General features: G+C 37.6%; 2 protein-coding genes across 13 annotated transcripts in view; both read right to left on the reverse strand.

Annotated features, from left to right (window-relative positions):
- Positions 1–3182: 3182 nt before the first annotated feature.
- On the reverse strand, positions 3183–15099 carry LOC121872972 (voltage-gated hydrogen channel 1-like). The gene is made up of 6 exons (XM_042376150.1): positions 15068–15099; positions 11338–11519; positions 9954–10148; positions 9413–9548; positions 6993–7194; positions 3183–4396 (listed from the first exon to the last, which is right to left on the reverse strand). The coding sequence occupies exons 2-6, from the start codon at positions 11509–11511 to the stop codon at positions 4363–4365; spliced, it is 741 nt and encodes a 246-aa protein (XP_042232084.1). The 5' UTR covers positions 11512–11519; positions 15068–15099; the 3' UTR covers positions 3183–4362.
- Positions 15100–15835: 736 nt separating this feature from the next.
- LOC121872970 (protein prune homolog 2-like) overlaps positions 15836–27691 on the reverse strand; it is a 53684-nt gene continuing 41828 nt past the window's right edge. For 9 of the 12 annotated variants that reach the window (XM_042376141.1, XM_042376140.1, XM_042376145.1 and 6 more), the window contains one exon: positions 15836–19183. Coding sequence is in view for 2 of the 12 variants with exons in the window: in XM_042376144.1 (XP_042232078.1) it covers positions 19180–19183 (4 nt within the window). In the remaining 10 variants the exon portion in view is untranslated. The remainder of the gene's footprint in view (positions 19184–27691) is intronic. The other 3 variants (XM_042376142.1, XM_042376138.1, XM_042376139.1) reach the window with 2 other exon arrangements.

Below are 27691 nucleotides of genomic sequence, written 5' to 3' on the forward strand. Positions count from 1 at the left end.
GAGGTGCCTTAGTGAAGGCACCAGTCTGATGGCCCTCCTTTAGAGATTTTCAATCAACTGACAGTCTCTAGCATATCTCAGAGACCAGACAGGGTGACAGTACTCCAGACAGGGGAGAATCTCACTCTTGAAGAGCATTTCGAGGGACGGACTGTCTAAATATCTGAATGACCTTGTTATGACTTACTAGTTTAGTTGCTTGATTTACCTTCTTCTCACAATAGCCCAAGAACTTCAGTTCAATGTCAAACATACACACTAAGGTCCTTTTCACATTTGGTCTCTTTTAAAGATGTTTCTTTATTCCTTTGGGACATGTGATATGTCTCCTTACTTTTGAAGCTGACAGAGATCTTTCTGTATCTCTTTACACAGTCTGTTTGGATTTTAATTTCCATGAATAACATTTGTATGGATAAGTGTATAGCTTCTGACAAGTCATTTATGAAACAAACAAACAACAATGGGCCCAGTACACTGCACTGTGGTACCCCACTTGTCACAGGTACACATGACGATTTTGTACCATTAATCACCACACACTGCTTGCAGTCATGAAGGAATTCTCCGATCCACGCTAGACCACTTATCCGAATCCCATATCCATCCAGTTTAATTCTCAGCCATTCATGGGGTACGCTGTCAAAAGCCTTGGCAAAATCCAGATATTACCAACCTATTTCAGAATTTGAGTCCAAACATCCAGCACCTTGAGTAATTGTGTCAATCATGAATGTCCCAGCATAAAACCATGTTGGCAGTCTGTTGCAAAGTTGTTACATCATGGCATCTCTAATAATGCTCTCTAGTACTTTATGCACTATGCTGGTTAGGTTCACTGGTCTATAATTATTTATGAAGTGATGATCACACTGCTTGAATATAGGACTCACATAGCCAATTTCCAGTCACTGGGGACCTTTTGCTCATCCAGGCATTTCAGAACAGGATCCTAAGGGGCTCAGCAAGCTCATTGCACAATTCTCTTTGCACTCTGGGATGCATCATGTCAAGGCGACGACTCTTGTGAATCTTTAGCTTTGACTATTTATTTCTTATACTCTCTTCTGAGAACAAAATGTGAGTCAGTGCTGTGTCACCATCTTTCCTCAAAAACAAGAAGATTGTTTGCATCCTCTCTTGTAAACACGGGGGAAAAAAATTTGCTTAACACCTCAACCTTGTTCCGATCTGAATCTGCGTAATTACCATCTGCAAGCCTCAGATATGATACCCCTACACACATTTTTAATTTCGATTTTGCATAGTGGTAAAGGGCTTTTGGGTTTGAATTAACCTTGCTTGCAGTCCACCTCTGAAACTCTTTTTCAGCCCTTACACTCTGACTTTGCTTGGTTCCTGGACCTGGCATACATCATCATGTCATGCTCATTATTTATCCTAACCCATGTCTATAATTTGAGAGTTTTTCTCAATTTTGTCAACCACTGCATGGTTTCGTTTATGTGTAATGGTCTCCTTGTATTCCTGGAGCCAATGGGTTTGGTCTTGTGTATATATTTATTGATCAAATAATTTACTTTACTGGCTGATATTCAGCGTAGTATCTGCATTCTTATACCTCAGTGAGTTCTTATGCTGTATCATATCTTGGACTAAGTGCCCTCTGCCTGAGCTTGTTGATGACTTATTTTGCCACATTATTCATGACACAGTAGTCACAGTAACATTGTGATACTACATAAGATTTGTACATATACACTGCGTTTTTATCACATTAAGTGTGCAGTGTTAAAATGGTGTGCACTACATGTTTACAATGTAAAGTAGCCAGTGCAGTGTCCATCAGTGTTTCTCTAATCATTTGGCCCTTTTATTATTCATACAATTCTACAAGAAAGAAAACTTCAAACTTTAACTAATTTTTTTTTTTTTTTTTTTTAGTATTTGTGATAGTCAGAACACAACCCAGCATTATACTGCTATGGGTTTGCTGAAGAAACACCATCAACAATCAGAAAGATATATACCAGGTAATTTATATTCTAAAAAAAAAAAAAAAAAAAATCCTGCTAGTTCCAAAAACTGTATCCTCATGAACTCATACCCCACACCTTAATAATAAATGTAGTTCAGTTGTTTTAGTCTTAGTAAAGAATAAAGTATGTTTTGACTACAGTAAGATCTTGTATTTCGCGAGTAATATAGACTGGAAAATTTGCGCCAAACTCATATTCGCCAATTGCAAATACATAAACTAATGGGAAAAATAACAATATAGACTGGCCACTCTACATCAACCTCTGATTTTCCCATTTACAACCTCCAAATGATACAAATTCTGCCTTTATTGACCTGATTGTGCTTTCCGGAAACTAGTTTTTAGGCCTTCAAGTAACTTAATCACACGCTGCTTATCCTGCATCGAGTACTTGGCAAACTTAACTCCCTTATGATAGTCTCACTTCTCCTTTTCCTTATTCGGCCACTTAGGTGGGTCTGTCCCACCCCCACCAGCACCAGTAGGACCCCCAGTAGAGGTAGAGGCCATTATCTTGACTTGACAGGTGGTAGCACCACCCAAAAAAGCACACAATAGCAGCCCGGGCGGTCGCTAGGATGGCGTGGGTTACAACGCGATAGTTGCGTTCTTGTAAACCTCTTTTATGTTCACCACCAGCATTTCGATCACCAGGACGCTTCTTGGAAACATTCTTCTTACCTTGTCTTTCCACATTCATCGCCAACACAACAAAATTGGAGAAAAGAGCAAAAATCATGGAGCAATCGACAAAACTGCGCGATTCAACTGATCACGTGATGGAAACCCTTATTAGTCCTCATTGCGAAACATTCTTTTTACTTATTCTTTTCATACAGTATTTATGGGAAGCAGCTAAATTTGCAAAAAAAAAAAAAAAAACGAAATTTACAGAATACCTCCCAAAAAACACTTCACAAACAAAAGACACGAATTAATTGAACAAGTGATGTCGAACGTGAACTGTAAACACTGCATAACCCCACGTGACGCTTAAAACGTTAAGGATAGAATCAAAACATTGAGGATGGAATTGTGCTGTAGCCAACATTCGTATGCAAAAGTTAGCATTTTACAAACAGCGTTCCCCTATTCATCAATCGCGTTATAACCAATTCGCGTTGACAAAACACGTGTTGTAGCAGAAATGACTGTAACTGGTATGAGGGCTGTGATGTCATTCAAGACGGTGGCCAGCATTCAGCTTGCTGAATCTCGCGTTCAGCTGGCTGGATCTCGCGAAATTCACGATATTTTATGCCAAATATAAGACTTGGTTACATTAGGTAGTGCTCGCGAAATTCAAAAACGTGAAATTAATCGCGCGAAACATGAGATCTTACTGTACATTAAAAATGCACTTCTTAAACTGTGAAAAAAATATGTTCTAACAAGCAATATCCTTCACAGAAGGCTTGTAAAATTTACCTATTTACATAACATCAGTACACAAACATTTGTATGGTGTACATGTAATGAACTTATGTGCAAAATAGTGCATTTTATATCAAAATGCTCACATGCAGACACTGTTCACAACACAAGAAATTTAACAAGTTTGCATGTTTTACAAATAAGTAATATCTCCGTTAGCAGATATCCCAGTTAGCCGGAACTCTCCAATACCCTGAATTGAAATTGGCTCGGAATTTTTTTCAGGAAAAATTCTTTCAATTTCAGGTTTGTGAATGAGTTTCAGAGGTTGAAAATCAGGCACAATTTCTTAGAAAATTCCAGAAAATCTCTGAAAATTCTGTGAAATTCTGGAAACTCTCTCCAATTTTTTTCTGGGTCTGGGAGCAAATTCAGTGTATGAAATACTGTAATGCCTAATTTTGGAAAAAATAAAATAAAATAAAATAAAATAAAATAAATCCGGGTCTGGGAGCAAATTGCGCAGATGAAATACAGTAATGTGGAATTTCTGGATAATTCCGAGAAACTTTTCCCAGTACGTACTGTACCTGGAAAAATTCCAGGGATGTGGGATTTTTCCGGATTTGAGAGAGTAGTCTCGTATCCTGGAAATCTCTAATCCCTGAAAGAGTTATGCACCAATTATTCAGGCTAATGGGGATATCACTGCAGGAGAAATGGATTTAGTACACTCACAATCTTTAACAATACAGTATGTCTCAGTGTAGTAATAATGTGCTGCCAATTATAATGAACACTGATCAAAAGGTTCCTGAGATAAGACTGCATGATGTGTAGTTTCATTACAGTACAGTATATATAAATATGCTGTATTCTTAGACCCAGTACACTACAGTACTGTGTACAATACATGTACTGTACAAAATCAATCTTGCAAAGTTTGGTGGCTTGTTTGTAAGTAATTTCATTTTCTAGATGTTGTTTTACTGTGTATTCACCTCAGCCACAACTTTGAATCTGAAATAATTCATATAAATCTGAGTTTTGACATGAGAAATAGATTTCCAGCAAAATTATAAGGTGAAAGAATATTAATACTGTATAATATTTGGCAAGCAAAACTATCAGATAAATTTAGGAAATTCGTATTAGCGAATTTTAGCACCTCGAACATTCATATAGCGAGGGATACCTGTATTATAGACTAGCAACAAAACTAATTGTTTTGAGTTTATGAGCACTCTACCCCTCAGGACAATTCAAACTCTTAAGAACTGCTTTCTTAACCACAAATACTGTACTACAGAGGAGTACAAACCTGCTATCAAAAGTGCATTCTGGTTCTGTATTGTGCTACCAATCTAGAAGACTAAATCATGTGACAAATTTTACCCTCTTGTGATCCCAATTCTTCCCCAAAACTCTCAATTTTAACTACGTCATGTCCAGTTCCCTTACTCTTTAAAATTAATATGATCTTAATTACCGGTAAATGCTTGCTGGTGAGTTGTAGGAAGTGACAGGACAGGACAGGAAATTCTTTTAGAAAACAACAAACAATGCATAATATATCATACAGTAGCGCAGGGTAACAAAGAGGGTATACTGGGTAAAGGGTGACAACATATATCAAGGGAGATAAATGCAGAACAATGTAGTGAAGGGAAGACAGTGAATGTCAGAGCCAAGAATTATGTGGTGTTTGGGTGACCTGGAAACTTTTGTCATTGCTACTTCTTATGAGAGAGGTACTGAAAGCAAGAAAATGTATCTTATATCCTCAACTTTGCTTCCCATAATTTAAGGGGTGGAAACCCCAGACGAGTTAGATTAGCCCAAGGCATTAATGTGACAGGTGGCCAACTCAATGCACACCACAGTACATAAATGCCTCACAAACCTTTCCTGGCACAATTGAACCTCTCTCTCATAGGATGGGAAGCTTGATTACTAACAACTGAATAATTTTTTTTTCCAGTTACTGGCCTTTCCCTCCTATGATACAAGGTAGGCTAACGGAAATCATGAGCTAACAGTCTCTCCCTTCATTCACTGCCATTCATTTTCTGTCCACTAAAATTGATGTGCTTTGTTATGGTGTTCCACATCCACAAAAGGCCCCAAGATACCTACCTGGTTTATCCTTTTCACTTCACATAACTTGGTATAATACAGTTTTCATAAAAAAAAAAAAATTAATGCAATGCTCTCTGGTCATTCACACACATTACTCCTTCCTAAATGTCCATCCCCTTCCTATCGAACACATACCTCATTCCAGCCTTCCATCTTCTCTATCTCTCTCTCTCTCTCTCTCCTGCACCCTATTTTTCAAATACCTTTATTTTTTTCCAATATTCCTTTTCCAAATCCTACAAAGTACACATTACCTAAACTAATCAAAGTCAGCAATGTCTGACATGACTCTTTAGCTAGGATTCCATTCACGCAGTAGCGGTAGTGTCAGCGCCAAAAATAGATCATATTGAAATGTACACTGCTGTTTCCATTAGCATGAATGCGTTAGTGGTAGCATTTGCAGTACATTTCAATCGGTCCCTGTAGCAATTGAAAATGCAACCTCATGAAAACAGACAAAGTAATCCCACACTGTGACATCACTAGTTCCTGTTTCATACACATGCTCTCCTCACCCAGCAAAATATTCTTTGAATTATTTTTCATCCAAGCTTAGCTCTTTTACCAAAGCATTGTAGACCTCCAAATTTGGACTGATTCAGTAGCAATTTAATCACTCACCTTCTACCAGTATGTTTCCTTCACTGTTTTCCCTTTGGTTTATGCATGGTCTTATACAAAACCAAGATAATTAATAGCAAATCTTCCTGTTTTTATAAATAGCATCATAGCTTTGATGCACTGGGAGCCATCTTTCCTGTCCTGTTTCTGCTAAGACAGAATAGGCAACTGCAAATGGAAACGGGTGTCCATTTTCAAAGGCAATTTAACGCAAACACATACTGCAAACGCATACTGCAAATGCACTGCAAAAGCATATATGAAATCCTAGCTTTACACTCCCATAAATCCTTCTAATACATTAAAGTACTGGGTATACATCAACCAAAGATCTACTTTATGAAATAATATATTCTATTTTACAAAAAGATTTGAGCATTCTAAACATAAAATCTGAGAATATATAGTAAATCTAGTTCATTCAAATTCCACATATTACAAGAAAGTAAATGAGAAGGAATTGAAAAATCAGGCAACTGTGTGTTTGTGTTTGAGTGTGTGTGTGTGTGTGAAAAGTCTAATTTTCTTCATGTGAGTTTGAGCAGTAAGTTATTTGGTGATTGTAGGAGAATGGTGGCACATTGAAAGCTTATTTGTCGACTAAATAACACTGAATTTTAGAGATTATTGAACTAAGTTTTATTACATGCTTGCCTTGCACACATGTTCATGATAATATCCTCTTTACATAATTATCTATTTTATAGAAGCTTCTTGGACCCAAACTTTTCAGTTGACAAATATGTTAACTGTAATTGAAGTCTCTCTCTCTCTTTTTTTTTTTTGCATAATTTTCATCCCCTCCCCCCCCTCATCCATTCTTGCCCATAGACACATACACACCCACAAATACCTGTTGATGTCTGGAAGGTTTCTGCATTCTTCTTGATAAGAGATTCCATTCCTTCTCAGAAGATCTTGGAGAGTTTTGATGTAGACGTCCTGAGCATAGCTGTATGTTCGGTACTTGGAAACTTCCTGCTCAGCCATATACCTGTTCTGTTGCTCCTCCAGCAGCCTCTTTTCACCTGCTCTCTGCACTTGTAACACCATTGCTGAAGACAGTCATGGTCATCAGAAAATAACAGACTGAAGTACAATATTACATTTTATGGCCAAAGGCAAGAGTTCTGTGTGTGTTCTGAAGCAAGGACACAGTCCTGTTTGATCATTATAAATTGTTGAATAAACCCTTTCACATTACTGTACAGTTGGACAAATCTCACCCTCTAATTGGCCGATAAAGCAAGTTGCGTCATCCAAATCTATTTGCATCGCCCAATTATTACCCTCTTGGTGGCAGATGAACCTGGCTTCTTCATTCAAAATTGGGTACAGTATGAACTTTTTGGTTCAATAAAGCTGCAGGATCAACAATAATGAGTTCTTTATGAATATTACTGTTACGAATATCCAACTTACGAACATCTGCCAATACAAACGAGGTCCCATAAAGTTAAACTTTAAATTTACAGTATTTTAATTACCCGATGACTTATTTTTTACTTTCATTCACTGTATTTTGTCATTTTATTCCTTAATTTCTCTTAAATTAAGTGATTTTAGATGTATATAAGGATTTAGGCTATGATATAGTGGGAATTTAAACATTGTTCTGTAAGTACGGTGTACACATAGCATGTGTTTCGACTTGCGTACATTTTCAACTTAAGAATGTCCCCAGGAACGGAACTTGTTGCAACTCGGGGACTGCTGATGTTAACTATTCATCACACTAATACATACTATATTACACAATTCTTTGAACTTTTAATAAAATAAAATAGTGGTTCTCATTTGGCTTCGGAGAATTGCCGGTAGCTGCCATTTCAAGACCATATGTCAGCTGGAGCGATCAACTGCTGGCAGATGAAACTCCATCTGCTAGCCCCCCAAAACCAGCCACTAGTACTAGCCAAAAACAAAAATTGTCAGTAAAAGTGCTTGTGTCATGCCACTTTTAATGTACCAGTTGACTTAATATTTTTTAAATACAGCTGGAATGGGATGGAAGCTTCTTTCATAAAACTTAATTCACTTGAAGGAGTTGTGTTTATAGACTACTGTACTGTATAATTTACAATGATCCAGCAGATAGCCCCCTGGACAAGCTGGGCTAAAAGGTGCTGTGATTGAGTAATCTTGTTGGTTGCTATACAGCAATGTAATTTTTATTATTTTTTTTTTTATGGGAATTAGCCCACCCGGGCACAGGTCACTGACCCACATCGGTGCCTGGGGGGCAAAAATTTAATAATAATAATAATAATAATTCAGATAAGTAAAAAAAAACATGTACGTATACGTATAAAAAAAATAAAATAATAAAATAATAATGATAACAATAACAACACTGCAATAATAATAATAATAATAATAATAATAATAATAATAATAATAATAATAATAATAATAATAACAACAATAATAACTGCAATAATAATAATAAAGAACCATAAAGAAATAAAATAAAAAATATCAAGAGTGAGAAACAATATACAGTATGTATGTTGTGTTGTCAAAGTAAGAGAAACAATTGAGACCCTGCAATTGTGTGTAAATGAGGCACAAAGTCAGATCAGTAACCTGGGACTTGGTCACAATTTTCGTGATGCCATATGGCAGCAGGGTCTATAGACAACACATTATGCTTCCAATATCTTTCCAGGCGGTAGTACCTCCCTGTTTGGTAGCTGCCTTTCTACCTACTACCTAAATAGCAATGTTTACTTATGACCAAAACATATGAAAATGTAAGCCAAGTTATATTGCAGTTGATGAACTTTATGCTTGATTGATTAATTATATAAGTTTCAGCATCAAATTTTATTTTTTTATGGTACAGTCCTTCTAAATCCCTTCACTACAGGGACACCACTTTTAACATTTTATTTGGCTAAAGGCAGACGATTTTATTCATCAAAGGTGGGGAGATCCCACACAAGTGGTTAATAAATACACAGTTTGGGGAATGTAATAATACCAATAAGAAGAAGTTTGGGCATGCATGGATCTGTGGAAATTCAAGAATACTATAAGGAGAACATAAATGCAGTACAGTACATACATGAAAGATATGAAGAAACTAAAATGGAAGATAGTGTAGAGCACATGAATCAATGCACTCCAAGATATGCAAGGACTACAGTATTTCAAGAAAGTTATTCATATAAATACCACTCTGCTTAATACAGTTTAAGAACTATTACAGTATGACTAGAAATACAGTAAATATAAAGATCTTTTTTAACAAGCAGCTTAAACTTAAGTTACCATTCTGTATTCGAACAACTCTCCACAGCCGTAGAACTATGATGAGGCCGACTCCAGTGTGGGCATCATGGGAATGAAGATAAACGCCATCGAGGCACAAGGCAACAATGACTACAATGGCATCAAATACGTCTCCCTGAAAAAATTTGAAATTTCACCTATTGATCTGTATGTGCTTCCACTTTTCTTGTTTTGTTTTAAATATGTTTAAATCAACCTTCTTCTACTAGGAAGTGTCTCCGAGAAATAAATTTTTATTCATGGAACATTGTCCACTTGAGGCTCACTTTACCTATTTTAGTTTATAATATAAATATCTAAATTACCATTACAGTATAGAGTGAAGTCCCTTTTAAGGTTGTGAAGGGTTGATATGACACCTGGAAGTGTCATCCCTTGGCTGAATCAAGCCTGTATAGCCATCAGTCAGTAGGATCAACATCTATGGCCTATTCAGGTTCCAGCAGACACCAATGTTAGTGTGTCATAATTGTGCTGTCCCATATGGCCACAAGAGTTACAGACTTATCTTCATCATTACCTTATGTGTGAAGAAATCAAACTGATATGCATATATCTTCAGTCCTATTTCCACAATGAAAAGTGCCAAAACACTGAGGGAGAGTGTGTGCAGAATGAAGGGTACAGATGATGGAGTACCATTCATTTCCAGGTCCAGCAATAGTTCTGTGATGACCAGCATTGTATCCACCACCACCAGAGCAACAACAAGCACCTGTTGATATAAAACCTATTAACAGACTAAAGAGCAGACATGATTGATTGATTGATTGATTGATGAATTAATTGGGTAAAATATCTAGAGTTGCAGCCTGTGGCTATTTGATGTTGAAAATGAAAATCATAAGTCAAACTATGATCTAAATAAAATAAAATACTATTTCAAAAATCATAAATGGATGAGTACCCATATTGAAATTTAAGAAGTCCACCATCAGATGATAAACTTCTCCCACTTGGCACCTTTGAGATAGAGAAGAAGCCATCCCCTTGCTGACACTCAGTCAAGAAATGACTCAAGTCCACAAGGTGTGTTGTTGTTGTGAACTTGGTGTGTTGTTGTAGTGAACTTGGTGTGTTGTTGTTGTGAACTTGGTGTGTTGTTGTATTGAACATGTGTTGTTTTAGTGGGATATAATTTTACTAGGTTAGACATTTAGTTGTAGGCTGTACAGTATGTCTCAATATGCAGTTGAAATGCTTTAAAAAGTATAAATGCATTTGATAGTTAGACTTCAGCCTGGACCCTTCTGGCTGACCTACCACTTACCCAAAGATCCCCCTCCCCCCAAAAAAAGAATCTGTGAAAAAACAACTGGAATCCAAGAAAAAAATGGAATCTGTGACACAAATTTGATTCCAAGGATTTGGAATAAATAATTCTCATCCTGTACAAGCAATACAAATTATTTATATCATCGTATTACTACTTTCTTACAGAACTGTACTAATGGATTGATATTACTAATAAAAGCAAAATTATCATAAATGAGGGAATATTTTGTGATGTGCAAATTCCCTTTCTACATATTGGGAATATCCATTTAACTCGAATCCCTAGCCTTAATTTACTGGCTAATAATAATGATGGTTATGGGAATCTCAAATTTGTACTGCTAGTGAAAAAAAAAACATGATTTTAACAATTTCTAAAAATAGAAAAAACTGCAACACTGTGTTTTATTACATCCATAATCAACCTTGGCTTGTACATTTTAGTTAATTTCATTAACAAAAGTGAGAAAAAAAAACTTGAGATCTTATTATACGACTGGAAATATACAATAAAAGAATGGATAAAGCTGAAACTGTATGATAAAAACTTAAATTACCAACCCACCCTAAAGACCAGTATGTTCCTACAGCATGTATAACTATAGATTAGAGTTATCCACCCAAGTTACCTGACATCGAGTCGAACGAAGAAAATGTTGCAATTGTTGTCTCACAGAAGTTCGTGATCTAAGGGCCACGCCATCTGAGGAGGTAGAGTCTAGACTGTGTGTGTCCTGCAGTCCTGGAGGACTATCACCTTCTGTTCCTCCTTCATAATCTAAGTCACTCTTGTTTCTTTCCATGTTTTTTCCTGAAGATAATTAAGAGATAAAACTTCAAATATTATACTGTACTGCATAAGCAAAGCTGTATACAATGTTAATTTATATTTTATTGCTTTATTCTTGTGATGACAAATTTATAAGCTGTACTGTATTAGGGTAAGGTTTTTAATACATTCAGAGGTTAGATTGTCATGCCAAAAAGACATTTAATGCCACTGTTAGTGTTGAAATGAGCAGACCACTGTTGGTCAACAAATTAAATCAAACCACCACTAAATTACGTTAGTTTTAACAAGACCAAAACATTGAATGATGATGCTAATAGTACAGTGATGATTTGTTTTGATTCTGTATAAGTTATCTCAACACTAAAGGATTGAGATGACATCATCTTTGTTTTTTATGCCAAAGTTTGCCTGATTAATAGTGCCTCCCTAAGATAATGTATGTAGCTATTGGCAGGGGGAGTCTTGGGGGGGTCTGGACCCCCCTTTTCATCATAAAATTTTCAATAAAAAATACAATTTAAAATAAAATAATAATAATAATAATAATAATAATAATAATAATAATAATAATAATAATAATAAAAAACCATAAAGAAATACAAAAAATGAAAAAAAGATAAAAAGTGAGAAACAATATACACTACTGTATGTACAGTAAGGTGTGTTGTCAATAGTAAGAGAAACAATTGAAACCCTGCAATTGTGTGTAAATGGGTCAGAAAGTCAGATCAGCAACCTGGGACTTGGTCACAATTTTTTTTTATGCCATATGGCAGCAGGGTCTACCATTAGACAACACATTATGCTTCCAATATCTTCCCAGGCGGTAGTACCTCCCTGTTTGGTAGCTGCCTACTACCTGCTGTATAGTATACAGTATACAATACGTATATAAATTACACCAGTGCCAACCTTAGCTATTTCTTCTCTTAGTTACTAAGAGACATAATTTGAGATAATTAATATGGATGACATATGACTTCCCATAGAGAATCCTAGTTTAATCAATAATAACTATTTTTATAGATTAAGCTTTAAGGCATTCATTATTCATGCTTAGATGGTCTACCTCTCATAATTTTTCTTCAAAAGTTAGCTGTTGCCTCACTTGGAGTACTGTACAGGGGTACTGCAATTCTGCTTGGTGTCCAAGGTATGCCAAGGACTGCATATTGATTTAGAATATCGAAAGGAGGGCCACCAAAGAATTATAGTCATTGCATCCCCCTGCTCGAGTGTCCTGGTCCCCTAGTCAATTGGGCAAACTAGAGGATGGAACACATACATCATCTTGGGTGGAATAGGATATCGAATAGGCAGAAAGACACAACTCGGCAACTAGACGGGAACTGAACACTTTAACTAACAGGGCCCATGCATAGGTAGTCTAAAGGCACTGTTGTTCTGGGATCAGGAAAACTGAAGGGTCTGACAAAGTAAGGCAGTTGTTGGATGAGTGCCGGAGCCCAAAGTATGCATGATTGAGCTCGGAGGAATAGCCCTCAGGGTACATTATTTGATGACATATTGTACAGTTGCAGACAAAATTTCCTGAACACTTGGCAATATCTGGCATCTACTTCTGGGTCATATATATGATTAGTTTATATCTAATAACGCTGCTTTTCATCACATATTATAGTGGAACCACAAAAGGGAAACAAATCCTTAACACAGAGAAAATTGCAATCCCCTTCACATAATGATCCTCAAGTACCTAAATGCCAGACACTGCCAAGTGCAGGTGGAAATGTGCAGGCAGTGGACCACTTGTCAGGCAGGTGGACACTCAGGCAGGGGAACACTCAGGTAGGAAGACATGCAGGCAGTGGAACACTTGTCAGGTAGACATACAAGTAATTTGACACTTGGTAGGGGGACACTCAGGCAGGGAGTCACTCAGGTAGGAACACTTGTCAGGTGGGCATTCCGGCAGGGGACACTCAGGTATGGGGACATGCAGGCAGTGGAACACTTGACAGCAGGACACTCAGGTAGGGGGACATGCAGACAGTGGAGCACTTGGCAGGGGGACACCCAGGTAGGAGGACACTCAGGTAGGGAAACACTCAGGCAGGGAGACAATCAGGTAGGGGAACACTCAGGCAGGGGGACAATCAGGTAGGGGAACACTCAGGCAGGGGGACACTTGGGTAAGGGGACACTCAGGCAGGGGAACACTCGGGTAGGGGAACACTCAGGCAGGGGGGCACTAAGACAGTGGAACATTTGGGCAGAGAGGAACTATGGCAGGGGGACTCTAGAGCAGGGGAACAGTAGGGCAGAGGGACTTATTGACATGTACCCCCCATCAAATTAATACCAGCACTCAGACACCCCACTTAAAAAAATAAATTAGGAAGTCTTCAATTGCTTCGTTTACACTGTACTAGAGAAGGGCAAGGGCCAATTTAATATAAGTTTAATAAGCACCTTAGTCAAATGTACATGGTGTGGTGGTGGTACAGCATTTACATGCTTTCCTCCCACCACTGCAGTAATGGGTTCGAATCCCCAGGCCTGATGTGAGAAGGGTGTTATCCTGTATGACTCTAACAAATATAGCAGTTTTCTCCAGATACTTTGGTTTCTTCTTGTAATAACACTGTACACTGAAGGTTGTAATAAACTAACAAAGACAGACTAACTGCCTTAATGGCTAGTAAGATTGTAAGTGGTAGAAATGATAGATAATGAAAAAATGTCATGAAATTAGCAGATGGCTGCTCCCCGCCCCCTAGAGGTCAGTCTCAAGTTAAAGAAGCAAGCAGTACAGAAAACTGTCAGAATTAACGTCTTTGGAGTAAGAGTTGTGAAATCGGTAAAATTTTGGTTTCGGTCATTCCTGTATTTAGACATCCAAACCTAACCTAACCGAACCTAACCTAAACCTAGCCACAAAACCCAGGAACCATATCTGACCTAACCGAGGGAGCGACCCCCCTAAAATTCTCTAGATGACTGAAACTAAAATAATAACACGAACTCTTGCTATAACTTGGCAGAAAGTGTTGTAACAAGACCAGGTGACCAGGTGTGAATTCTTAGGTGACCAGGTGTGAATTCTTAGTCTATACTTGACCAACACTGGCACATATTCAAGTACATTCAAGAGCCCAAACATGCCCAGTACGTGTTAACTTTGCTTAATAGAGACCAGACTGACAGTCCTAGCAGACAAAAAGCAAAATTTATTAATGTAAAAGAGCTTCAGTTCATTTTATATCTATACATAATTAGTTGTGAAGTCATTATATGTACAGTAAATTTCAATGTATTTTCATTCCATTTGGTAAAGTTGCATATTGTCTTAATACAGTATAAATAAATAGGTGATTTTAATATGCACTTCACACATACAGGTTACTAATGACAATAAAACATTAAGCTTAAAACAATTATTAAAACTTGACACCTCGAGTCATAATTTTCGCTTTGTCTTTGAACTTAATTGACAGATGTACAAATATTCACTACTCCCCTTCAATGTGACAAATACAATTAACACAGTAAATAATTCATTATAACATCATTATTCCTGTAGTGAAGTCTAAATGTATACCTACGTCTACTTAAAACTCTTGAGGTAAATATACGCTCTTACGCACCTTTTGTCCAGACCTACGCTCGAGGCTGTACTACTACCATATATTTCGTACTTTATTTTTGGCATCCATAATACAAATTTTATTCCCATGATTTATTATTTATTTTTCTATACATAAAATAGTATGTTCCTCTTTATATATTCTTATATTGTTATTTATTTAGGGTGTGTATGTAATACCTTAAGAGGACGGCTTGTGAACGTAATGAAGACTCCTATAAACCAAACGATAGTTACCTAGTGTACTATGTTTTAGTTAGATAAATAGTGAGAGTCTTGTAATAACCAGTAATTTCTATGGCGGTTAGGCAGCTGTTGAACTTCTCGTATTGCAGCAGATAGAAAATAATAATGGGACATCCCACATTAATGGTTTCAAGCAGTTATATCATTACAGACTTTAAATTCAACATTAATGTGAGTCAGAATTGGATATCCATGGCAGTTTGATATGGACTTATATGCAGTATATCAATATTAATTGAATATTATATATGAGCCAATGAGCTGGCAAGGCACTACAAAGGGGGTGGGGATTGCACCATCAGCAAAAAAAAAAAAAAAAAATAGTTGCTTGCTCTTTGTGAATATGTGCCTTTGTGAGCACTCATTTGAAATTTGAATTACTGCACTAATAAAGTTGTGTATGTTGTAAATTTTCTTTAACTCCATCACCTGCAAAATTTGCTTTATGCATACTGTACAAATGAAGGTGAAAAAGTAGATATTGGGACTGGTTTGCTTTTATTGTTTATATCGCCCCACATACAGGACAGCAATCATTCCAAGCATGGAATGGGATCTTACTAAGCCAGGTGCTCAGTATTAGTCAGGTGTGGAGCCATCTCAAGCAAGGTGTGGGAGCTTTCTGATCCTGGTGTAGTGCCTTCAGAAGCCAACTGTTGGTCTTCACAAGGAGTTAGATGTGTAGTGGAAGCCAAGCCAGATGTGTAGTCTGTCCTCGCCTGATTGGTAATCCTCATTCATCTGTGCTGGAAAAAGGCAGGTTCCATACCATGGAGGGTTACAACCAATGATGAGACAAAACAGGTTCATGAAGCTCAGAGTTCATAGTCAGTGCACTTTTAATCACTTGTGACTATTAGATATACCGACATAAAAAAGTACATCATATCGTGTTTCAGTGAAATTGAAATGGCACTTAGCACTGCTGGAACTGACACTACAACTGTGACTGTGAACCTCTGAACTTATCACACGTCTTTGTGATCTTGCACATAATATACTGTACCATAAGTTTTTATGACATGTCCATTCTTTATATTGGCCTTTTAATATATTTATGTTAGTTCTGGTAGTTGAATTCTTAGTTGGGTGTCTTTCTGTATGACTTGTTTTATGATCAATAAAATTAATGTACTAAGTTACAGAAAGGCAATGAAATGTAAAGCATTTTCTTTGCCTTAAAGCTGAAATATACAGTATGTTCATTTATTGAGTTGATGAAAAAAAAGTGCAAGTACTGTATCACTTAGAATCTGTAGTTACTGTACATAATGTACAGTATTCCAAAACTGTGAAGACATTTCATGATTCAGAGGAAGCTTCAGAGTTAAGAACTTGATATGAGTACTATAAGCTGACACCCGGTGGCTAAGAATTCAACTCCAATGACTTTGCATGTTAGTATAATAATGTTAACATATAACAGCTCCAGCAACACTCAGGCAGGGGGGACGACTGCTTACTGTAACTGATAATTGGTCTTGGTGACATAGATGGTGAATTGCTAATAACAATTCGGTCAAATAACTTAATCACATAAAATATCATAAATGTCTAACAGTAACTCATAGTGAGGCATCTTTCATAGTTACCTGAAAAAATAAAATGAAGAGCTATATTTTTATTCCTTGTAATCTGACTTTAAATAGGTTATTTCTGAAGGCAAAGACAGATTGCAAGAAATTCTACTTATAAATTGGCTTAATATTTGTTTGTTCATCACAGACCAGAATCAAAATATCTGCAGTCAACCTGCCGGGTAGCTCATTTTTATCGATTATGTGAAATGATATGCAGTAGTGGATAAAACTGGTAGAGGTAGTGAGGGAAGCTGATGCTCTCAGTGCTAATATCATCCAGGGAAGACTATTAAGACACAAAATGAACTATAACATTCTCATTCAATAACATTGCAAGATCACAATTATTTTATTATTAATTTGCCTGTGAAAACTGTCATCATAAACTGTGTATTTACAGAGCTGTATGTTTTATACTATACTGTACCATCTTCTAGGAAATGATTATGTAAAAGTAATTAAAATAATTTACAGTAAGATCTTTGTTATTTGTATTTGTAAAGCAGTAGCTGTTATATATGTTCCTGAACAGGGGAGCATTACAGTGTCCTCTTGGGGGGGATTCTAAACCTTCAATGAATGAAGGAGAATGAACAGGCAAGTCTGAGCAGAGGCAATGCAATATTTTACCATTGTACAATGTGTATATTATGCACTCCAATACTACATTATTTAGACTGGCAAAATAAGGTCTTGTAATACAAATGCTAGCCACATAAAATGATAATTACAAATGAGAAAATTAAATTGATTATTGCCATAGTTTGGGAAGCTGAATATGAATGAGTGTAGGTAAAAAAAAAAATCTGTTTTGCCTACTGAAACGTATGTGCAATATAAATGTGTGCACATCAAACTTAATGCCATATTTATTACAGGTCACCAAAATCTCAAATATATCACCTGCAGCTGCAATGATGGGCAGCAGTACATAACATATTACCAAGGCTGCAATAATTCATATATAATAATTTATCTATAACACATGCTCTATAATGCATATGCTCATAATATTCACAAAGCATGCATGCATATTTCATCATAAGAATTCTATACATTTACAGTGTATGCACTATGTAAAGTCGTGGTTCTCTCTTTTGTAGTGGGATGTGAACAATGATGCACCTCTAAGACACACCTACAAAAGGTGGCACAATGCCTGTTTGTCATTTTGTGTCTATAGGAACTTCTGTTCTCCATATTATATGTAAAATTTGATTTCTAATAAATTATATATATATATATATATATATATATATATATATATATATATATATATATATATATATATATATATATATATATATATATATATATATATATATATATATATATACTGTATATATATACTGTATATATATATATATATATATATATATAGTAATAACATTTACATAATTAATAATTGTGTTATTGAGCCCACAAGTATGCAGCATTAATTGGTGTTGGTATTAAGCCATAACTATCTGTGCAGAGATCAACATTCTAATTTACAGCACATTTAACATTTTTTACGAGACAAACCACATGTCTCTACATAGTGGTTTTATATTAACAAGTAACTATTGGACAGGTTTTGGGTGGGGTACATCACATCCACAGTCCAGTTCACAATAACTTGCCTCTCACTGCTTATAAGAGACATTCTTTTCATCATACTGAAAGTGAAAATTCAAATAATGCACACATGGGGAGCACCTTTGTTGCACTTGTCTCGGTTGTTCCACAGTTATTGGGGACTCGAACAGTATCTATTTTGTGCTCTAGCAAGACCTGTCCCGCCACTCACTCGTATAGAGAGATGGCGAATTGTCTCAGAATCACGACCTTCATTCTCATACCAACAGCTTGACTTGGTTTATGAGAAATTAATATTATCAGCAATAAGACATATAACAGCAGTGCAACACTTAGAAGTCTATCTCACAGTTCACTTTCTTCCTTGTATCACATTAAATTCCACCTTATCTTTTTTACTATTGGCACTATCAAAATTAAATCTTTCTATTTTTTGTCTTCAAATTTTGTATTAGCACTTTCACCTGGTAACACTGTTGGTTTTCAAGGAAACTGATTACTGATGTCCATTTGAGTAAAATATGCTGTAAACACTTGGTTGGCTTGTTTGGATTACTGTACTCCTAACTTTCTACTTGAGGTGTGCATTACCTGAAGAGCATGGACTCAGCAGGTCACATGAATACTAATTACCACAAGAGGGAAGTCTTCCTCTTCTATAAACAATCTATCTGTATCAAAATAGACAAGAAAATGTTAGTCTGTTAAGTGGTACAATAATAAGTACAGTATATCTGACAGTGAATGAATGTTTGTAGTTTATTTAAAGAAGAATCCCCCTCCCCCTACACCCACAAAAATACATATTCTTTTAAATCTCTGCTGGTATTAAATGGTAATCGGTATGTGTAACTGTATTCTTTTCATAAAAAGGTGATACAGCCCAGTTTGCATGTATTAAGGTACAGTTCCTTTCAGAAGTTTGTGATACATTGGTGGTGGAGGGTTCATAGTCCGTTGTGCCCTTCCTGGATGGCAAGTCACTATACTGAACCTCCCACCAACACACAAAGTGGAACTGACAACAGAGTAGTTTAATTTGAATGAAGACTTATCAAAAAGAGATGAGAAGGATATTACCGGTAATACTGTATGGATATCGGCCAACGTTACTGCTAATGGATGATGTGTTAATATTCTGCTTATGAGTAGAAGAAAACCATTAGTGATAAACGTATCCATTCCAATATGAGAATACAATGGGGAAATCAGTTCCAAATGAACACTAGAAGAAGTAGTTGAGCAGAGCTCATATATAACCTCTTCAATGAATTCATTACTTGAAGATTGGTGTGAATTACATGAAAGCACTTGGGAACTTTGTGTTTTCTTTTTCCTATGTAGTTATCGACATTAATACTCTGTGTGTGTGTGTTTATATATACAGACTGTCCCGGGTTACATATGAGTTCCGTTCATACAGACATTCTTAAGTTGAAAATGTATTTAAGGCGAAACACATACCCTATGTGCATACTGTACTTACAGAACAATGTTTAAAATCCCACTATGTATAGCATAGCTTAAGTCCTTATACTGCATACAGGCACATCTAAAATCATATAATTTAAGAGAAAAGAAGAAATAGAATGACAAAATACAGTAATGAAAGTAAAAAATAAGTCATAAATAAATAAATATATATATATATATATATATATATATATATATATATATATATATATATATATATATATATATATATATATATATATATATATATATATATATATATATATATATATATATACACACAGTTGGTCCTCACATTAAGCGGTCCCGCATTCCGCGTTTCACCGTTCCGCGGTGCCTTGCCAGAACCTAACATTCTCACATTCCGCGGTCGCGAACGCCATTACGCGGAGAGTGTCCGGCGCGACGCTATTTTTAGATTTTCCCCACGCGCCACCCGCCTGCCTGCCTCTCCCTCCTCCTCCTCCCTCCGCTTGGGCAAGCGGCGCGGTAAGGTTGCGCAGTGTGTCTTTGTTGCGTTATCACTGACGTCATATGACGTACAAGACCTGTGATTGGCCATGCATCCCTACCCTCCTCTGCTGCTAGCTGTAATTGGCTTAAAGTATTATGACGTGTCCACCCGGGGGAGGGAGGGAGGGAGGAAAGACGACGCTTGACCTAGCCGCGACAGTTTCATCCCTCAAGGCCACTCCGTGTTAACGCGCATCCATTGTTCCGTAAAATGGCTTCCGCCGGACCACCACCCCCAGAGAAAAACCTTTCCTTACCTGGACCCAGCGGCACTAAGCCAAAGAAGACACGACGTTCCTTAAGCTACGAGGTGAAGTACCAAATTATTCAAGATTTGGAGAAAGGAACACGGCAAGTTGATCTCGCGCGCCAGCATGGCGTCAACGAATCTACGATTCGCACGATCAAGAAGGATGCAGCCAAGATCAAAGAGCACATGAAAATCACAAAGTCTGCAGGTGCTTCTGTGATCAAGTATTTTCACAACCAGGTGCTTCTCAAGACAGAAAAATTACTTGTGAGGTACTTGGTGCGTCAGGCGCGACGGAACATGGCGGTCGACACGCGCTCTGTGAAGGACTACGCACGTGAACTGTACATGGCAGTGGCACGAAAGATGGGAATTACAGAGCCCAAACCCTTTAATGCTTCCTCTGGGTGGTTACAGAGGTTTAAGATCCGGAACAAGATCACCAATATAAACATTGGTGGTGAAGAAGCGAGTGCTGATCGTGCTGCGGCTCGGGAATTTCCTCCGTTTTTACGTGAGATTATGGAGGAAGGACAGTACAGTGACGACCAGGTGTTTAACATGGACGAATCTGGTCTTTTCTGGAGAAAACTACCTTCCAAGTCCTACATTGTGAAGAATGCCAGCAGGATTCGGGGCCGGAAAATGCAGAAGGAACGCATCACCGTCCTGTTTGCCACCAATGCCTCCGGTACCTGTAAGCTCAAGTTATCGGTGATCCACACAGCACGCAAGCCGCATGCCTACAAAACCATGGACATGACCAAGCTAAATGTCCACTGGCTGACAGCACGTAAGGCATGGATGTTCTCTACACTGTCCCTCTCCTGGTTTGATGACTGTTTTGTTCCCGATGTAAAGAAATTCTGTGAGCAACAGAATGTCCCATTTAATATTTTGTTGCTGCTGGACAACGCACCAGGACACTCGCCCCTACTGTTAGATCGTCACCCCAACGTAAAAGTGGTCTTCCTTCCTCCCAACACTACGTCTATATTACAGCCCATGGACCAGGAGTTGATTTGCAATGTGAAAGCTGCATTCTCAACAAAAATATTCCAGCTCCTGAACGACTACACCAACACCAGGGAAGAGTTGCGTGACCTGAGTGACACCACCACCGATAGCAAGAGCGACGAAGATGAGGAACAACGGTTAGAACAGCAAAAAATACTCTTCAAACAATTCTGGAGAGTATTTAACATCAAGAAAGCTGTGGACATCTTGGTGGAGTCATGGGATCAGCTGTCTATTGCTACAATTCGTCACGCATGGAGACATGTGTTGCATGGAATACCAGGTGAGAGGAGGAGTCAATCTGTGACTGGTGAGGTTCAGAATGTTGCAGTAGCAGTGGACCTCAGAGAAGCTGCGCAGACTGTTACAGTTCCAGGCTTCTCCGAGACCACCAACGACGACATCCTGGAGGTGATCAGAGATCCTGAAGTGACTGCCGACGAGATGATGGAAGAAGAACACGTCAGTGAAGAGGAGGAAGAAGGTGCGTCAGTCTCCGAAGAACACAATTTAAGTCATAGTGATATTAAGGGTGCCATGGAGTGTGCAGAGAAGATGAAGTCCTTCCTTTCCCGCGACAATGACGATGACCGCTATGAAGTCTTCCATAACCGGCTGGTGCAGGCTATGGAGCCGTACATCAAGGTGTATCACGACAACATCAACGCCAGCCGTCAGCAAAGCATAACAGATTTCTTCACCCGCAACCCACCACAGCCAGCCCAAGCCAGTGATAGTGACAGTGAAGTTGACTTTGAGGGATTTGTCAGGGAAGCCCTGACAACTGTAAGTGACAGTGATGATGATTCACCTAGTAATGGTGATTCACCTGAGGGCCAGTAATCTGCCCTCTGCCTCGGAACCAGCCTCCATCCCCGTATGCCGACCCATCTCTTCTACTACCGTAAGTGTTACACAAAATTTTTAGTTTTTTAACCTATTCTTTATTTTTCCTATGTTAACCTTTATCTTTCCTAACCTAACCTCTTCTATATTACTTGTTTTTTCATACCATCATAAAGTTAAGATAAAATTTTTACTACAACATAGTTGTGTGTCGTCAAAAAGTGGAGTTTGGGGATCGGCCTGGACTCCATTTCAATTAATCCCATATGTTATGTTGTTCACTTTACGCGTTCCTCACTTTCCGCGGGACCCTCCGGGTTACATTAACCGCGTAATGTGAGGACCAACTGTATATATATATATATATATATATATAAAATATATATATATATATATATATATATATATATATATATATATATATATATATATATATATATATATATATATATATATATATATATATATATATATATATATAACCACAAGGAAAGAAGAAAACACGTAGATCACGCGCACCTACAGGGCATCCTCTCTTATGAACACCGAGGAAAAGAAGCTGTTCACTGCCTCAGCTTTATCCTGGTCAGAATCTGCATAACTACCATCTTTAAGCCTCAGGTCTGATACTCCTACTCGCGTTTTTAATTTCGACTTTGCATAGCAGTAAAATAACTTTGGGTTTGACTTGACCTCACTTGCAACCAGCCTCTGGAACTCCTATTCAGCCCTTCTACACTCTGCCTTTGCTTGGTTTCTGGCTCTTGCATACATCCTCCTGGCCTGCTCATCGGTTGACCTAATCCATGTCTTGAATTTCTGGGTTTTCTTCTTAACTTTGTTGACCGCCGCATGGTTCATGTGTAGGGTTCCCCTCGTATTCCTAGAGGCACTGGGTTTGGTCTTGGGTATTAATTTATAGATCAAATGGGTCACTTTACTAGTTATGATATTCAGCGTACGGTAGTGTCTGTGTTCTTGTGCCTTAATGAGTCAGGACAGTGGATTCCCTTCATCTCTTCCCTCATCCTGCTGTAATTTCCTTTGTAATATTTGCACCTTGGCCTGGCTTTATCTTGAACTGCCAGAGGCTGACAAAATGTGCAACCCACTGTACAAATATTTTGACAACAAATAAATATGAATACATGCATTCTTCATAACTTTGCAATACATTTTACAGTAATGATTGCATAAATAATTTAAAAGCAAATGCAGTAGATCTCTGCACCCTGTCATTGTTGTATAATGAATTGGGAATTCTGTCAGTCTCTGGCAGTGAGTTTTCAGAACACTTACCCCTCCTCTCCCCTTCAACGGAGAGTTTTATCTCTCATAATTTTTTATCACTGTTGGACTAGTATATTACTAACCATGCTACTTGCTTAAAGACCTTTGTTGTTCAAGCACAGTGATAACATTATAACAACACAACAACACCCCTTCTGCCTTTCTCCTCCATCTCCCCTTCTCTTTCTCTCTCTCACTCTATTTATCTGTATCTATATATCTATCTATGCCATCTCTATCATAGAAAAATTTAATGCCACAGACAAGGGATGAAAGGAACTCCTATAAGCTGCATCGTTTCTCTTTTTAAATGTTCCTTCTCTGGTATACATACACTGTATATTCTGTATAAATCCATTGGTGTCTTTAGCTAAAGTTATAAGCAATATTATTTTGCATGTGAGATATTGAGATAGAGTTCTCGAATGTGGAACTATAAATGTTTTGCTGATTAGGGGTGAGAGGTGAGGTGAGGGAGCGAGGAATCCGCTATGTGACGTCAGCGAAGCTCCACCCACCTGCGTGTGGGTAGACTTCCTCTTCTTTAGACCATGATAACAACTACAGTACTGTAATAGAGGTTAGGAGAATGACACCGAACCAAGCGTGTTTTGTTGAGTCAGGTTACCCTCCGTTGCCATACTTAGTTAAACTCAAAACAACATAAATTTTTCTTATACATATGGTCTGAAATAGTGATCCTCACTGATGACCCATTATAGTTTGTGATCACTCTTATAGCCAACACTAATACACCAAAAGGATAATACAAGAGACTTGATAAGAAATGGAAACATGGATGCAATGACTGCTTGAGAAAATGTTCTTACAGTATATCAGTTTCTCAAGCAAAAATTTGCAAGTTGTAATGTGAATGAAGAAGTTAATCCAAGGATGATTGTCTTAAAGTGCACAATCTTTTTAAGACAAACACTTTATAAATGAGTTTCAGAGTGTCAGGTTACTCTTTGGCAGTCGAGATGGCACTGGAACAGGCCTATTGCCTAGGTATTTCTGTTATAATGTACTGTATTTGTGTATCAAATGTCAAAAGTGTCAGCTGTGTTCAATAAAGTATATTATCTATCTATATGTTTCAACATCTATCTATTTGTGGGTCTGGAGATGCCAGTGGTAGTTGTCTTTGCTACTTTCCTGATACAATTGAGCATTAGTAATTTAATGGTATTACTGTATATATCTTGAATACAAGTACTGGGGAGACATTGTAATATAATAAACCCTTTAAATATATTATATTATAATCACCATCACTTGTTAATTATTCCTTACAGTGAGAAAGACAAACAAGAAGGTTAGTTTCAGTTGATGTTCACTATACAGTATGCAACTCACAATAGGCCATGAATGATACTACCCCCAACAACCACCAACAATAGCCTGAATAGATTATAAATACACTGTATACAAGTACTGTACTGTATTTGCTGCCTTTACGTATTGTGTATGCATAAATTGAGGCGCTCCACATTACAAGGGGGTGAAGCACCAAATTTAAAAAACAGAGAAAAATGCATTTAAAGTTTTTTAAAGTTCAAACAACCATAACTTTGTTGTTGTTTTTTAAACTAGAGGGTTAATTTTTTTTTCGTGCAGCTCAATCCCTCTCCTAGCGAACACTGAAAACTGGAAGTTAGTACTGTGAATAGTTATTTTATCGCGAGTTGAATGAGAATAACTACCCTTCATGTATGGTTGTTTGAGCTTCAAACCAACAATAATTCCTTTTTTCTGCTTAATTCTCTTATTATTGTGTGTTAATACTGTAAAACAAGTTAATGATCACCAAAAACAGCACTCGTCTTGCACCCGCCCCCCATAAACCCCCCCAGACCCACCAAAAAATTAAATAATAATAAAAAATTCATTTGCCTATCAGTATTTATCTTTCCGTCCCTATTATTAGCCAAAGATTTATAATAATGTTTAGTATAATAGTAGTGTGTAATAATAAGGAAATGCCACTACACTCATCCCCCAACCATTAACCTCTCCCCTCTCCCTAACGTAAGAAACATACGAATACAAAGGAGGAGAAAGTTTGCATAATCTTGGGTAAAAACAGTTTTATGATAATAGTATTACAATCTTACTTTGTTTAGTTCCTTCGTTTTATTATCCCTGATGATCGTACTAAGTTGAAGTTACGTAAATCCTGAGGAGTGCGTATAACTTTAATGGCCATCACCATCGCCAGTAGCACTTGCATCACCATAATCACCACTAAATTCACCATCAAAATCACTGTCACCAAGCATGGCTGGGGTAGCCACGTGAGCACTGTCGTCACTAGACACATGCTCAGGACTCAGGGCACCTGAACCCACACCAGAAGGGCTGGCCTCACTCAAATCTTGCTCTAAAATCGGCCAGACATTGTGTAGCACTTCTCACACCCATGGAACACGAATTATGTCAATGTTACGGGGAAAAGTTATCCAAAATAGCAGTAGAAACACTGAACCTCCTTATGCTACGCAGTGCGGCAAAACTGGGCGAGTGGATTGGCCGAGGAGCTTGTGACGTAGCAAGGGAAATCCATTGTGATTGGCTGACTCGGGGTATGGTCCGCAGGATGTGCACTGTCATTGGCTCGCGCTCCTCTCATTCTGAACGGGATGCAACCAAAGCCAGATACGTAGTTCCCGGCCTGAGGCGAAATGACACCCTATTTTTGATGAACTTTCAACCATGTTTCTAGTCTACCTAGGGGGTTACATCCAACGCCAACATGTAGAGGAAGGGTAAAAATAGTGACATCCATCAAAAAACGCATTTTGCCGGGGATGGCTCTTTACCCCCCCTGTAATGTGGAGCGCCTCAATTGTAGTCTGCATATTATTGGTTACCAATGTCTATTTAACAATAATAAAACACACACTTTAGAAGAACAAATTAATTCCATTTTCCACATTATCATTTAATACCTCGTCCAGTCTACCCCTTCTCAATAACTGGCATAGAAGACAAGGTCACGAATAAACTCTGGCCTACGCCTGCAAATTTCCTATTGGGCATAGACATGGTTCAGGAGTTGATGGCTGGGCCTCTCATAGTGATCTGCCATCTAGGAAGGGTGCAACAAGCTATTCACCCTCCACTGCCATTTTATCACGAACTTCTGAAAGGAGCCGTACATGCCCAGTACAGGTACTTGCCAGCAATGCATAACAGAGAACTGATCAACTATCCAACAAGCTGACAAATGGCAAAGAGGAAAAAGTAAAGCAATTTTTATTTACTTATTGTATACTGTATATTAGAATGGTATCAAGACATCAGTAATATTGTTTGACATTTTATGACATTTTATGACTGGTATTCTAGTTTAGACATGACCCATGAGATGGTTCTTACTTTGCATTGCCATCAAACTAGTACAACAGAGGTACAGCCTGATAATGTACTGTACTCCTCAACATGCTGATTAAGGATCTAGGGTAAAAATTTTGTGAATATGGTACTGTATTTATTTGTATTGGATACCATTTACCCTTGAAGTTAATTTCTCCCATTTTTTAACACTACCAGTAATTATTCTTGTTCTTTAAATTTCGGATGCTGCTTTTCCTGTACAAAGTTTTCAGAAAGACTGGAGTTACTGTACTAAACAAGCAAACACATTAATTTCCATTTCAAGACAAAAGGCTATGAAAAATCCCTGTTACTCCCCCAATATTATATCTCTCACTTAATCCTCTATATCAATAATGGTTGTTCCTCATGTTCAAGGATGGCCAGCTCACGGGCCACTTAGGTGTGAATTTGT

Source organism: Homarus americanus, unplaced genomic scaffold (assembly GCF_018991925.1).
Source record: "Homarus americanus isolate GMGI-L3 unplaced genomic scaffold, GMGI_Hamer_2.0 scaffold11022, whole genome shotgun sequence".
NCBI lineage: Eukaryota > Metazoa > Arthropoda > Malacostraca > Decapoda > Nephropidae > Homarus > Homarus americanus.

Excerpts from the sequence above, each read along its gene's own strand:
- LOC121872972 (XM_042376150.1), bottom strand. The coding sequence starts at position 11,511 with ATGGAAAGAAACAAGAGTGACTTAGATTATGAAGGAGGAACAGAAGGT. Across the intron at positions 10,149-11,337 it reads TTCGTTCGACTCGATGTCAG|GTGCTTGTTGTTGCTCTGGT; the intron begins GTAACTTGGGTG and ends TTATATCAACAG. Across the intron at positions 7,195-9,412 it reads AGTTGTTCGAATACAGAATG|CAATGGTGTTACAAGTGCAG; the intron begins GTAACTTAAGTT and ends GACTGTCTTCAG.